Here is a 15,887-nt window from a genome sequence, read left to right on the forward strand (position 1 = left end):
TGAGCAATTTAATTGTTTTGGGAATTCCAGGGCATCTCTCTCAATGCTGTGAATTCCTTCCATCCACAACACAATGCATTCCAGGAGAATAAAAGTGATCTCCATCAGAATCAGTTAGACTCCCTACAATGTCTCAGGAATTTCGTCCTGCAGGAGAACGACGTGCTGGACTGTGTGATTGATAGTGTATTAATTAGAAAGCATTCATTGCTCAAGTGGGTGTCATTGTTATAAGCCAGTCTGCTGTTAACTGGACAAAGACCCAATGGAGCTCTGATCCTGCAGAGTATCTAGAAGTATTTAGAAACTTGAAAAACAAAGATTAGATATTAGTATATTAGAATGCTTAATGTTATTATAGCATTTTGGTTTAAATTAATTGAATAAATGTATTCTCCTTGAGTGTTCATGTTATACAAACAGCACACAAGGTTTAATTTACAAATCAAATTGCATCTCGCAGCGAGAAAAGTCCTTTTGCTGACATGTTGAGTTATTCTCATGCTGGGTAGATCTTTCTAGCAGAATTTGGTTTTACTCCTCTGGTCAGAAGAAGAGCTTATTTTCCTGCATTGCTTAAGGGGAAACTCCAGTTTTATTGATTTTCCTCTCAGTTCCATATATTTTTCTCATGTCCTGAGGCTGTTGTCAAAAACTTTATATGTAGATTAATTCTCATTAACTTCAGCTGTTTGTACAATCCAATAAGCCTGTTATTTGTAGTAGTAGGATAGCGGAGACCTTTTTAAAGACCATGTAGCCCTTTTTAATACTGATTAAACTCGTAGGATTAAACACACAACTGAATAAATCATCTTATGTTAGAGTCATTACACAGTCACAAATACCCCAGGCAAGAGGAATGGTTAAAGAAACATACAAATGGATGTGAAACATTGGATTTTCTTTCTCTATTTACCGTTTATCACCTGTCACGACATATTTAGTGTTTGAATGTTAAGGTAGTCATTTGGCCTCAAAATGTCTTTTTCACTTATGTGACTTTTTACAATCCCTATCTCAACAGGATCCAAACGTTTGACCAGACAAGTGCAGGAATAATGAAGGATACGCCAACAAAATGGGCCTAGAATTAAATCTGCGTAGCCCTGCCTGTTGTGCAGCAGTGGTAAACGATTTAAGTCAGCCTAAGAAAGCAAATAAGTCACAGGCATCGTACTGGCTTTGTTGTCATAGACAGCATGAGAAACACAATGTTGTTGAGATGAGTGAGACTTTTTTTTTTTTAGCCTTTCTAACCTTCAGCAGTATTTACAGTGCAGGCAGGATCCTTGTCAGCAGAGCCCTGTTTTATATTTATGTAGTCACACACATTCACACCTTGGATTTGCATATCCACATCTTCTCTCAAAGGTGCCTAAACAAGAAATGCCAAGCAAGAACTTGATCATTACAGCATTATGCTTTGCCTCCTGGATTAGATACTGCAAACCAACAAAGGAATCAGATTTTGAACCCTTCGTTCATATTTGGAGTTAATATACTGTCCCTTTTGTCTTAGGTTACTGTGTGGAAAATGAGACCGCAGTTTATAATATATAGAGACAAAATGATTTTAGTGATAAATATTATCCATTTTGGTTTGAGTAAACAGCTGTGAAAGGAAAGAAAACAGATATAGCCTTTTTCTGGAAGCTCAGACAGAAAATAATAAAGTTTTTAGGCTGGCTTCACGGAGAGGTTTGACCCAGTAGCAGCAGAATAACAGTTGGACCAGAACTGCAGGCTGCTGTTTCAGATGCATACAGAATATAGAATAACATATTAGATCTGAATAATACAGACTATAAGTATTATAGTCTCTAAATCTACTTTGCCTCATCCTCATCGTCAGTTGTGCTGGCTCACTTTATACCATCGTGATAGAAACATCCGTCCATCCATCCATTATCTTTACACCGCTTAATCCTCACTAGGGGAGCTGGAGCCTATTCCAGCTGATTTATAGCAAAGGCAGAGGACACCCTAGACAAACTGGCAACCTTCTACCTGCGGGGCAACGGTGCTAACCACCGAGTCATCATGCAGCCCATGATAGAAGCAGAATTTAGAAAAGAAATATCATATTGTTCAAGTATAGAGAGAGTCTGAACATTCAGTTCAATGTGCAGTCTAGGGTATCACAAAAAAAGAAAAATTCCTTAATATAAAAGATTCATCGTTGCAGAGACAAGAGGCAGTAATAAGAGTAATCAGAAATCTATGAGCTCTTTTTCATTATGATTAACCTGAAGATGACAACGAGCTCGGTACTCCCAGAACTTTTCTTAACCAAATGAAAACCACCTGTGCACTCAGTATCTAAAACCCTTTGGAAAGGATCACGCAATCAAAGGCCGTGCAGAATATGTCAATACACATAATAAATGCAGAAAGTGCACACATGTGCAAGTGTGCTTTAGTACAGTGCAGCCAGAGATACTTTACAACTTGATCATGAACTGATCTCAGGTTTCTGAACTGATTCATACAAAGTGTGGAAAATACCTCTTGACCTTGTTCCATCCACATCTTTTAAGGTAACATGCAGCAACCCGAAGCTCATATTTCCTCAAATGCACAGCAATCTGGAGGAAATGGTCCCCGTGCTTCTGGTTAGTGTTTTGTCTCAATGGAGGTCTACAGTAGACCTCTGCTCCGACACGCACCCGACCCCTCAAACCATCAAGCATTTTACACAGTCCACCTTTTATTTTGTTTTCATCCAGTCAAACAACAATGTGGGATCATTACTCTTAATTACTTCTCGCTTACAAAATACTTACATTTAAGAAACAACAAATTGATCCTGCACTTTGACAGAATGAGCACAATATGAGTATGTTTAGATCATTTATGTTTAACTCTCTTGGATAATTCCACTCACTACCATTGCTTTAACAGTTTGGTTTATAGCTTATTATCACAGGAAAATAATTAAAGTAGTACATGCAGAAGTAGAACATTTTATTAAAAGTTTCACTCAGTTGTATTCCTCTTATCTTTGTCATGCCATTAAAGTATTATGTTATGAAGCAGCACAGTGAACCGACATCATGCCTCGTTTCTGCAAATGTGTTTTCCGAGTCTTAATTAAACCATCTTTTGTATCCATGTGCTGTGAAAAGCAAATATTTCCAACAATAAAAGCTTTATGAGTCAAGCAAACACAATGCAGATCAGTGGCGTGTGGGTACAAAACAGAAATGGAAATTAAATGAAAAAGATCTCAGGAAATCACAGTTACTTCTTCATAACACGACGAATTACAAGGCAGCTGAATCTTATTCCGCCTGCCGCTGTATTTATATCAAATGTGGCAGCTCAGTAATTATGGACTTAAGCAACTGTGGAGCAAAGCTAAATTCATAATGTTTTCAAAGAGCATGCATAAAATACATACTTAATTTGTTATTATTGCATTCTGTGTATTGGATTGGATAAAGTTTTGGGCTGGTTGATATAAGTTCCTCTGAAGGAGCGCCCTGTCACACACTTTACCTTTAATCTTAATTAAACTCGATCTGTTTATTATTTCTTCCATGGACTTTCAAGCAAGGCTAAAGGAGCCAAGCTATGCGGTTTCCCCTCTAATCCATGGTCAGATGTCACTAAAATAGGCATCACAGAAAAATTACTAAGACCGCAACCTTGTGATGTGGACAGCATTTAACCTCAAAGTGGAATTGCAGATTTATCCACCACTACAGCACCTTGTTTTTTATTCATGGTCTCCGATGACTCACAGGAGGAGTCTGGTGATATCAGGCTGAGCAAGACACCCTAAACCAACTGAACTGAACTCAGGGCAAAATATATATCTTGGACAATCTTATGCATGGAAAGGGACATGAAAAATTCATTGGTAGTGAGAAGCGACCTTAGGTAAAATTAGAACAGGCTACGATTTATACGATTTAACATGCAGAGAGCCAAACACGAGCTGGAAACTTTAGGGAACTAAAGACACCAAATGAGCTACAGCAGTGTTTTGATTGAATCTATCCACTTTGAGATTCCTAATCTGCTTGTCAACGTTTGTGAAATCAAAGACAAAAGCATCCCTTTGACATTTTAGCTGTGATACATCTTTACATCTTTCATCATTTATCCAAGTCAGAGCAGGGAATTCTGTCAAGTGAACATTTAGTCTGAGGAACAGGATATTTGACAATCCATTGTCCTGTCAACAGGTGATATTTATGGGCTTTTTTTTTCCTCTTTCAAACATATTGGCACAAAATTTTCGAAAGCAAGGGATATTTGCAATAAAAGTACATCTTGATAAGGAGGGAAATTTTCCCTTTGTTTAATAAAACGTGGCAAACCGCACAGATAGTGAGTCTCAGTCACAGCTAGAGTTGAAATGAAACAGCCCTGCATTTTATCTAAGAAAAACAAAGCAAACAAAGTCGTTTGTTGTCTCTGCAACTCTGCCGGGCTGCTATCTTAGCACATTTATTCTTCACTGACCTCATCTTCATCTTACTCAATCAGGAAATATTATCTTGTGTGCAACATACTATTTAAGTCCCTGTTTGATCACGCTTTTGATCCTTCCGCACGCTGAATCCAATCATACACATAAAGATCACAACCAAGCCCAGCGTCGTTTTTTTTTTAAAGTTCTGCTGTCTGTGGTGGCATTAAAATAGAGACAGATAGTTGCAGATAATACGTGGAAGTAGTGCTGTAGGCTATTCTGAGCATGTTGATTGGTGTGTGTGGCTGTGTGTGAGTTGTGCTTCCCCCTGCTCTGCTGTCACAGTCATAATGAGGAGCTGCCACCGCTGGATCTCATTTCACTTGGTGATAGAGCAGTTCACAGAGTGAGAGTGAGGAGACATAACTGGGTTGCCTGGAGGAAAAAAAGGTTTAGCTGCAAAAAAAAAAAAAAAATGTGGAACTGTGGCGATGATATAGTGACTAAGCTTTTTTTTTTCCACAAGATTTATTTTTCTCAATTAGTGCAAACAGAACAATATGGCTGCTGTCTGTCGCTGCCAGTCATACTGTGTGTGGCGAAATCATCTCTTTATTTCTCCAACTGTAATTCAGTTTTAAAGTATCTTTCTTTTGCGGCGATAACAGCAAAAATGCATAAACTTTGCATGCATTCACCTCATTTCTGTCAGATGTTTCTCAGTTAGACAGCTGACACAGCGGGGGCCCTCTGTCGTTCTCTTGTTTAGAAGCTCTAAACGCAAAGTGACAAGGGTCTAATAACTTTCAGCGCATTCAGTGTTTGACAAGAAACAAAAAGCGAGCCTTTATTTGTCACTGAAGCAGGTTCATGGCTCCAGTCCTATCAGAGATAAAAAGCGATGCACCTCTTGGGAGCCGACTGAAAATGTAGGCTCTGCTCCTTTAAAGAGTCACGAGATATGAGGGAGAAGTTACGGGCATTGTCTCTCTTCTACACTCAGATGAAAAATACCCCCAGGAGCTTTTTTTTCTTGACTTCCAACATCTGAAGGAAGTGCTGTCTGAATGATTGCTAGGTCTCCCTGTGATGCTGTGGTGTTTGTTGTGGTTGTTTGCTGAGCTACTGCAGGTTGGATATGAATCGAGCCTCACTACGGCACGAATATGAGAAATTCTATGAAACTCTTCTGGAAGGACATCCTGGGATTTGTCTTTAGTGTCCAGAGGCAAATCTTGAAATCCATCTTGTTATAATGAGTCTGTGTGCTGTTGTATTAGATGGTGAGATTATTCCAAAAAATAAATCAGAACATTTAACAGACTAATTCCTCTTGTGTTTGCAACATGCACACTGCAACAACCCACAAACATGATCACACCTTCACACTATTTCTGATCCACGCACAACATTGCGAGTTGTGTTCTTGCAGCTGATTTACACTTCCCTTTTGCATAGGATGGTGGCACCAAAGTTCAGCAATAACCTGGCCTGCCTCTCTCTGCAGTCGGTGTGTCTCCTGGCGGTAATCACAGCAGCAGCAGCAGCAGCAGCAGCAGCACTAAAGACGAGAGGAGCAGGAGGTTGCACTCCATCACGTGTTGAATAAATTAGATTTTGGAGACGGACGTCCACCGCTCGGCTCCCACATCGTTTGGTTTCAGTTAGCGTGCTGCAGCAGTGTGTGTGTGTGTGTGTCTGCGACCAGACAGACAGCCGGTGGACTAACTTCACACAACGTCCACTCCAAGAAGAAGACGACGGGAAAGTTTTACGCAAAGTTGCATTCTTTTTTTTCTCCTCCCCTACTTTTTTAAAAATCTTTTCATCGGAAAGAGCTCAAAAGGGAATTTTAAGAACTGTGCAGCGGAACAACTGGCCATGATCAGCCTGCGCTTTTCTTCTTTCTTGAGATGGATGTAAGCTTAACTTTGTACTTGGTGAGGGAATACTGAGAGGGAGGAATTTGGATATCTTGAAGCTCGACTTCTCATCGCAGAAACACACCGGAGAGGAGCAGATGAATGTGAGTATCCGCAGCATGGCACAGATCTCCTCACACACTCCAGTAACCCTGATGGGATGAAGTTGTCCATCAGTTTATCCAAAAACCACAACAGCTCCTCTTAGATCTTTATCCACCGGTCATCTGGCTGCAGCAGCAGATGCTTTTAGTGGAGCAAACTTAAGACGTACTTTCTTTTTTTTGCATGTAGCTCTGTCATGCTGAGGCTTTTATGTGATTTAGTTGTATCCACGCACCCTCACCTTTTTACCACTTAAAAGTTCAACTTCTTTTAAAATCTGATGCTCCAAAGAAGGAGCTTGGTGCGTTTGGACTGCAGCTGCCTCTCTTTTCCATGCACAATGCAATCATGTTTCTGCACAGGCTACTCCAAAGCATTTCTTTTTTTTAATGTAATATCCTCAAGCTCAAAAAGGGCAGCCCCCCTCCCAAAAAAAAAAAGCCTGTTTTTGTCACACCCTGTTAAAGCCCCCCCTGCGAACCGAGACATTCCTCTCAAATTGGTCAACCTATGGAGTTATTGTATTGTCCTTTGCCTCTGCAGCAGTCGATCACATACCAAATGATTACCGACTGGTCATTGTGAGGGCAGACATGTGCTCATTGACCGTGAATAGGTGTTCATTTTCCCTCAATTAATAAATTAATTAAGCCTCCGCTGGGTTCCATCGCCGCGCACTTTAGTTGTGACTTTGCCGGTTGCCATGGTGCGTAATTATGCAGCAGTTTTTTAAACTTTAGACACAACAACGAGTGCAGGCTCCTCCCTTTTTTTTTCCTCCTCACCATCAGACTGAGTGGGACAACGAGGTACTGCTTTTGGTTTAATTTGCTGCTGCCAGGCCATGACAGAATACTTAGAAGGCCATAATAATATACAGCAAATTGAGCAGAACTTGTCTAGCCAACAACTGAAAGCTGTTTAAAAATAGTGTTTGTGCCTGTTTGGTCATAGGGAAATGAGTTTTTTTTTGTTTATTTGTTTGTTTGGGAATCATTTTCATCAGTTTCTCTGTTGAAGCATCTCAAGTATACAAGATTATTTCATCAGTTTGCTTGAGTTTAAATGTAGAACTCAGAGAAAACAAACAAAAACAAGCAGCACTGATGGATAAAACCAAAAAAAAAAATTGGACCTCCACAGCGTTTGTATCAATCCAAGTATTATGTCATAAATCCTTGGCTCTGTGCATGAAGTAATCATTTCTCCGTAGCGTGCATATGCTGTTGATGAAGCTAGTGCTCCAAATTCCTAAAAAAAGAATGAAAAACACACGATTTGTTTCTCCCAGTACGGCCACGCCAACACCACCCAGAAGGATGTCTTGTTGTCTAGCGTCTCTGAAAATTGCCTAGCTGTGGTTTTCCTCATGTCCTTGGAGTGGCGTCATCAGTAAAATAAGTCAACTGTACGTCAGCCGTGGTGCGTGAGGGTGTCGTGCCAGACGGCTGTCACTTCTGAAATTCATTTTATCATTTCTGACCAAACTCCGTCATTTGAAATAAATCATCCTCCCATCAATGCTGAAAGCAGGAAACATTTTGCGAACACCCTCAGAGTTTTTAATCTCGACGAGTCGTGTTCTCTTCGCACACGAGGTGAACGTTTAACTTTGTTGTAGAACTGTTGTTGCTCCGTGCACCCCTGCTACTGTAACTTGATGCACATGTGTTTTCAATGATGCAATCGCTCGTACTGCCAGTGCAATATCAGATGGTGTCATCTTCAAAGATATTAGGTGTGTGTTTCTCTTATCCAGAACATCTTATACAAACAGCTGAACCAACCCATGCTGCTCTAGCTGTGGGAAACAGATGATCCTTCTCGTCATGGCCCCTAAGAGCCCCGAAGTTCACAACGAAAAAGTAGCCAGCGTGCCTTTTCCCCAATACTGTGTTTGTTATGGCCAGGAAGTGCATATGCATCTGAGGCCTGTGATGACTTTTCCTGGCCTTTTTACATGCCAGGGGACTGAAGTTTCAAAGACTAATGCAGGGCACAGAAACGCGGCACTTAGTCTGGCAAACATTCAGAGCATTCGAGCTTGCTTTGTGCTAAGCCTGTCATCCTCATGTCCAGTCAATCTGCAGTTCTGTCTGTGGTTTCCATTATGGCTCCATTGAGCCTCGGGCAGGCTGGCATGTTCTCGAAACCACAGAAGTTTTCTTTGAGTTAACTGGAATCATGACATGGAATTAGAAGCTCATTTTACAAAGCCTGTCACTGTAGTTGTCCCTCTTGGCTTGTTGGTGGTGAAAATGATTTAGTCGTGTTAATTAAAACAGTGCAAATAAAGCACTGCGTCGTTTGAGGTCATGTTCTAATGTTTTTGATGAATTGAGATGGATGTTGGCTTTATCTCTCTGTAGATCAAATACCCCAGTTAGATAAAGAAAGTGCCTGATTGATTCACAAGGGACTGTCTCCAATATTGTGGCATGATTGTACTTTAAGATATTAGCTTAAGACGAGTATTTGACATTTATTCAGCATTGCCTTGATATTTATTCTCAGATGAAATGATACGACCTGGCAGTGCGATCTATGGCATATCCAGTGTTGTAATTCTGTTTAATAGTATCTTTTACTCGACGTTCTTAAAAACTATATTTACATTTTTATGAGAGGTTTGGCATTCTTCTATGTAATGTAGGTACTGGCTCATGGATGTCGGTGTAGATATATTGTCTGTTGTAGGATTTGCCAAACCAACCTTGTCTTGATAGTAGCGCAAGAAAAGACAAATTATACGTCACAGAAAACTAAATTGACAAATATAAATAAGCAGCTTTATTCTCAGCCATTAAAAATGAATATCTGACACATTTTGCCAAACAGGATCTAAACCACAGCGGAGACACTGATGTTCCTCAGCTTTCACTGCTGCCAGGGATTTTGACGCCGATTTCAGTCGTGCTAGCGAAGTGCTCAGAAAGATATCAACTGTATTCAAACAGAGGTTTCATTCTGCATGTAAATCCTACAAACCTTGGATTTGGTCGGTTGACTTGGTTTAAAGGATTCAAAAGAAAGTGGGTCAGTGCTCATAGTCGCTGCTAACAATGAGGTGTACATGATGTGTTCCACACGTGTGTCAGTTGTAGGAAAAGCAACCTCAGTGAAGCTCTGGCAATGTGAAAATTAAATATTTTAACATCTTTATTGAACATACATGGGGGGTTGATCCTCTAGTAGTTCATTTATCTTGACAAAAATCATTAGCAGTGTTTGTCTACCAGTAAGAGGGACTCACTGTGATCTAGGACAAACCACAGTAGAATTGGCTCTCTACATGCATCAACTTTCAACCATCAGCAGCTTTTCTGAACAGTTTTTTCCGGATTGCTTTCCCCGAAGCCCTATGCACAAATATATCCTGACTCCTAACTGGCTTCTAACTTTAACACATGAAACTCTCAGTGATGGAGGCCTTTGTGGGGGGTTTGACAGTGTTTGTTATATATTTGGCAAACTTCTTCGCTTTTAAAGTGCTGAAATTTCTCTTCGACTTCACATTGAGTCTTTTTAAACCATGTGTCCTACTTAACCTGGTATTGTGCAATTAGCTTACCCAACTGTGTCTGCTAGATCCATTAGGCTGCGGCGCTCTGCAGAGGTCCTCCACTGTAGCTCAACCAGAAAGTGCATTATTTCAGTTGTGGCATTTGGTCAAAGATTCTGGCCTTGAAAAGCTATCCTTTGTGCTTTGGAGAAAGCTTTGTAAAAGTTCATCCCCAGTGTTGCAGTAAAGTAAATCAATACTGCGACTTTTAAGTTCAAGCGCTGTCAGGATTTTCAGCCTGTCATGGATGTGCTTATGTTTTTTTGCCAAGAACAGCACACACAAAACAACCCAAAGTATGGAATGTGATGGTGAATTTGTAGGGCTTGCCTTTTATGGTCTTGTCATTTGCAATTATTATGGTCTGTGAAAGCAATATGAATTAGAAATGAAAGCACCAAATTGGCACGGAGTTCATTGTTATTACTAAACTGTTGAATCGTCTTGGACTAGTAACACAGAAAACATGTTAACGGCTCTGATTTTCACATCATATTTCAAAGCGGTGCTCCGAGGTTTCTTACTACTCACACTAAGTTGAATTCAAACCAATTTATGACGTTAAAGTTAGCATCTTCAGTGTTGTGGCCTCAGAATCACGGCAGACTGAAATTAGCCCTGGAATCTTGTGTGCTTATGGCCAACTTCCAGCAGACCTCAATTACAATGCTGCAGAGCCAGAAAAAGGGAAAGAGGTAGACTGCATGGAGCCCTTCAATTCTGCTGTACTACTCTGTCACTCAAACACAGTGTTACCACCGTGGCTAAGACAGATCACCACACTGCGTTCGGAGACACATGGGAGGCATTTAGTGCACACACACACGCACACACACACACACAGATGTCTTGTGAAAGTGTCCCTGCAGGTATCAGTTAAACCACTAGGGGGAGCCTTGAGGAGCTTTTACTACAAACTCAGTCCCTCAACACTTAATGCTGCATTTACTGTATAAATTAAAGCTAAGTTTACTTTGCAAACAAATCTGAGTACCTCTCAATTTAGACAGAGCCACAGACAACTGGAAGCTGGTCTTCTTCTTCTTATTTTTTTAAATGAAAAGACACAATAATTTTACTGTGTGCCAGAGCCGTGGTGGTTTTTGGATTATTCTGCAGATGGTGACAGTCTTGTAGAACAATTTCCACATTGCTCCAGAGTGTCTCTGAGTCTTGGTTACAGATTCTCTGCAGCGCTGCGTGTCCATTGCCAGAGTATGCCTATTGTTTACGCAAGGAATTCTAATACCCTCGCTACTTTTAAATATCAATATTTAAATATTTTTCCTCTTGATTTAACACTCGGGCTCTCAATTCTCAAAAGATGGATATATTTGCTTAGGGAGAGTTAAATATTTAAATGGTTCTTGCAGGAATGCTTTAAAACTGCTCACTTCATAAGAGCTAAGTCTGCTGGTAAATATTAAATCCAGCACTTGTCCCAGACTTACACGACAGGGTACTGCGATGGTGAACACGCTGGGTAGCCTGGCAAAAGTGATTCTCGCACCTTTTTAATTAGAGCTGAATAGCAACAGCCAAAGACTCCCTGTCTGAGGTGGTATGTTGTGGCCTGTGGTTTTGATGTTTCTTTAGCAAAAGAGAGCTTTCTGGTATGTAGGAGGAACAAGGTGTTGACTTATTAGGTGAACTAAGAAGTGTAGGAAAATGTTATGTGCTGGGTATATATTGTATGCGGTGCGGTTGGGAACAGAGCCAATAAAACATATGGGAAAGTGTTTAAGGCATATATTTTTCTTAAACTAACTTGCTATAAAAATAATACACCTTTTCTTAGTTTCTGCTGTTGTGAAGTTTTGATATTGCTCAGCTTTTCCTCTTTGTGTGTCTCCAGGTTTAACACAAAGGGGCCAAAATGAAGACAGCTGCCAAGGGTTTTGGGAAGTCTATAATGGATCCTTTGCACTGTGAGGGTTGGTGGAGCAAAAGGATAGTGCTAATAGTGTATGTGGCCTTGGAGCTTGTAACAATCTATTCACCCGTGGCCCTGGGGACCCTCGAGCTACAGCTGGATGAAGAACAACCGGCAGGCACAATCGTAGGCGACATCAGTGCAGGACTTCCTCCTGGCATCACAGCATCCTTGTACTTCATTTCAGACCATGAGGGCACAGGAGTGGGCAGTGATTTAGACATCGATGAAAGCACGGGCATTATTAAAACCGCCAAAGTTCTGGACAGAGAATTGAGAGACAGGTACAACTTCATCGCAGTCACCATGACAGGCGTAACAGTGGAGGTGACCATCACGGTGAATGATATAAACGACCACGCCCCGAAGTTCCCCAGAAAACGGACCACGTTCAAAATTCCTGAGCAGACGGCCATCGGCACTCGGTTTCCTCTCGAGCCAGCTGTTGACAGCGACAAAGGCCAGCTTACGACACAAGGTTACATGATCAAAGATGGAAATGTTGGCCAGGCATTCACCTTGGAAACCAGGAGGGGAAGCAATGAGGTTCTCTACCTGGACTTGGTCGTCAATGGCGTTCTAGACAGAGAGAAGAGATCCGTCTATACTTTGTCTTTGGAGGCCTTTGATGGTGGTTCCCCCAAAAGAACCGATCAGATGACGTTAGATATTACTGTGCAAGACATAAATGACAACGCTCCTGTTTTCAACCAGAGCCGCTACCACGCTATAATATCTGAGAACCTCCAACCAGGAAGCAACATCCTGCAGGTGTTTGCCACAGACGCTGATGAGGGAGACAACGGGATGGTGCTGTATGAAATCAACAGGAGACAGAGTGATCCTGATCGCTACTTTGTCATCGACTCTCGCACTGGCGTAATCACTCTCAACAAGCCGCTGGACTTTGAGATGAGGAGAGTCCATGAACTGGTGGTCCAGGCACAAGACAACGCAACCCATCCAGAAGTGACTAATGCATTTGTCACCATCCATGTCAGAGACTACAACGACAACCAGCCCACAATGACCATCATTTTCCTCAGTGAGGACGGATCTCCCCGAATCTCAGAAGGGGCGCAGCCAGGCCAGTATGTAGCCCGGATCTCAGTCACTGACCCAGACTATGGAGAGTATGCTAATGTCAACGTGTCACTGGAGGGAGGTGATGGAAAGTTTGCCCTGACCACTAAGGATAGCATCATCTATCTCATCTGTGTGGATCAGATTCTGGACCGGGAGGAGAGGGACACCTATGAGCTCAGGGTGATGGCGACAGACTCCGGCACGCCTCCTCTCAGGGCCGAGTCCTCCTTTATCATCCAAGTGACCGACGTCAATGACAACCCTCCTCTGTTTGACCAGCCCGTGTACAAGCAGGTCATCCCTGAAGTGGTCTTTCCAGGCAGCTTTGTGCTACAAGTAACAGCTCGAGATAAAGACCAGGGTCCTAATGGAGACATAAGCTACAGTATCCTACAAGACCAAAGTGCATATTACAGCTGGTTCAGTATAGACTCCATTACGGGCATTATCACCACTCTCTCCCAGCTGGATTATGAAAAGAACCCTAGTCCCAGTATAACTGTGGTGGCCACAGATGGAGGGAAACCACCCCTTTCCTCCACTGCAGTGGTGAACATCTTACTTCAGGATATAAATGACAATGAGCCAGTTTTTGAGAAAAACTTCTACAACGTGTCCATCAAGGAGAACACAGCTCCGGGGACCTGCATTCTTGAGGTAGGACATTTTCCTGAAGTTTTATTTCATTAAAAGTTTGTGAATTGATTAATTTTGTAAACACTCCTTCACTTTAGCGCAGAGCTCATGCAGTGGTCTGCACTTAACTTGGGGGCAATTACTCAGAGCTTAACAAATAGAAGTTTATTAGATAAATAGAGGAGACATTTGTCAGAGTTTGTTGATTCCTTTCATTCCTTCTATGAAGAGTTATTTTTTAATGGTAGAAAACTGTTTAAACTGGACCGCCAAAGTAAGGATTTACCTGCAATTTTCGGCCAACATGATCTCCTGTTTGGCTGTCCTCTCCTTCACCTCTCAAAAGGTTTCCAGGGTAACAGAGGCAGTGGAAAGTCCTCTGTCAGCCCGAGCACAAAGGGGTTTTTCACATATTCTCAGGCAGAGACAAATTCAGGGCTTTATCCAAAGAAATAGATGTCACTTCACTCTCAAAAGGCACCTTAATTAGGCTTGTTCAGTGTGAGAAAAAAAAAAATGGCCATAGGCGACAAGATGAATTAGAGTTCAGACAAATTACAGCATGCCACGTGACTGCACTCTTTAAAAATACTGTTTTCTCAAGTTGTTCTTGGCTATCTAATTAAAAAGACAGCAATTATAAAAAGAAAAAGGAGATTCATCAGGTGCTAAAGTCATTCTAGCAATTTATCTTGTGAGCACGCTCGTATTTCCTTTAACAAGCATCGAAGCTCTTACAACATAATTTTTTTTCAAGTGTCTGTAGTAGTATTGCACGGATCAAGGAGTTGGATATGGAGTGCAGTCCAGATGGAGGGCCCAGCAGATGAGATCCTGGCCCCCGAGTTTGGCCGTGGGAGTGGGAGGGGTGGAGCGAGACGCAGGCCTTACTTCGACACCTGGCTTGAATGTCGAAATAGAAGCTGTGAGGGCTTCTTGTGGGAGGTCCCCTAATTATAAATCACAAGGACCACAAGGATAAAGAGAAAGGGGAACGTACTGAAATTGATTACGGAATTTGGAAAGCGAACCAAAGAATAATTAAAAAATGTATGCTTTGGAGAAGCGTAAAGGTCTGCGATCACTGTTTCCAGTGTGGCTTGGAGTTCATGTTCTACGAAAATATTTGAAAGCCCGTATGTTTTTTTTTTCTTTCAAACTTTTGAACATTTTTAGAAATTTGCCCTTTCATTATGGTTTTCCTCTCCATTGCTTACCTTACTACCTGCTCTCAGACAGTTCTTAGAGTACGACAGACTTGATCAGTGGGGTCCAAGTATGAAGTACCTCTTCAAAGCCACGACTCTTTGGCCTCTCTTGGGCCGGCTTGGATGCTGCAGACGTGTGTTTGGCGGGCCTTGTGAGAACAGACTGCTCTTACTTAGGGTGCCAGCTCTACATCCAAACATCACAGCAAGACATCTGATTTCTGCCTTTTTTTCTCCTCTGTAGACAAAATTCTCAGTTCCTGCCTTTTCTATTCACATTTGTCCAAAAAAGCACTACAATATGGCTATTGTGATCATCGATTCAGACTTTTGAAGTTGCTTGATAGTTTTTGACTCCGCAGGTCACTGGCGCAGCGGTTCATGATTATTCTAATGTAGTCTGGCTCCACAGTGCTCTCCCTGTGATATTTTGTCACTTTCCGGCATACATCAATTGGTTTATGGATGATTTTATAATTAGATGTGTGGGGGGGAGGGGGGGAAGATAACCAAAAATAAGGACTTAAGCCTATTACCAGCAATCAGTCTTGTAATTCAATATGTAAGATCTTCTGCAAAGTAAATAGGTCATCCTTGAGAGAGAAAATCAAATACAACACGAAGAACAACATTTTCACAACTATGAACTGCATCGTGGAATGCGTTTCATGAGGCATGACTAATTCTCTTCTCCGTTATTAGTTTTCCAACTGTGTCACATTTTTTACAAGATTTCTGAATGGTGTGGAGGTTAACAGTTACACCGTAGATCTGGTGCTGTAAAGGAACCACAGTACCAAAAAAAAATCATGCTGTAGTCTTTGCATGCATCTATTCAATCCATTTAGAAGGGAAATTATGCTCTCTTGCAAATTATGTTTTCCTACATCTCCGTTTCACAAGCACGCATTCACTGAAGAGGAACTGTAACACTGTATTATGCTGCCAGTGTACGTTTTATTACAAACGTGTGAAGTCTTTTTAGACTAATGAGAAAGTAATACGATGAAAA

General features: G+C 41.4%; 1 protein-coding gene across 1 annotated transcript in view; it reads left to right on the plus strand.

The window, feature by feature from the left end:
* The first annotated feature begins 6,099 nt into the window (after positions 1 to 6,099).
* Positions 6,100 to 15,887, plus strand: part of LOC103363423 (protocadherin-16-like) — a 78,078-nt gene continuing 68,290 nt past the window's right edge. Inside the window, exons 1-2 of the mRNA XM_008290178.1 lie at positions 6,100 to 6,449; positions 11,868 to 13,688. Of these exons, the coding sequence (XP_008288400.1) occupies positions 11,889 to 13,688 (1,800 nt within the window). The 5' untranslated portion in view covers positions 6,100 to 6,449; positions 11,868 to 11,888. The remainder of the gene's footprint in view (positions 6,450 to 11,867; positions 13,689 to 15,887) is intronic.

This window comes from Stegastes partitus, unplaced genomic scaffold, assembly GCF_000690725.1.
Source record: "Stegastes partitus isolate 25-593 unplaced genomic scaffold, Stegastes_partitus-1.0.2 Scaffold659, whole genome shotgun sequence".
Lineage (NCBI taxonomy): Eukaryota > Metazoa > Chordata > Actinopteri > Pomacentridae > Stegastes > Stegastes partitus.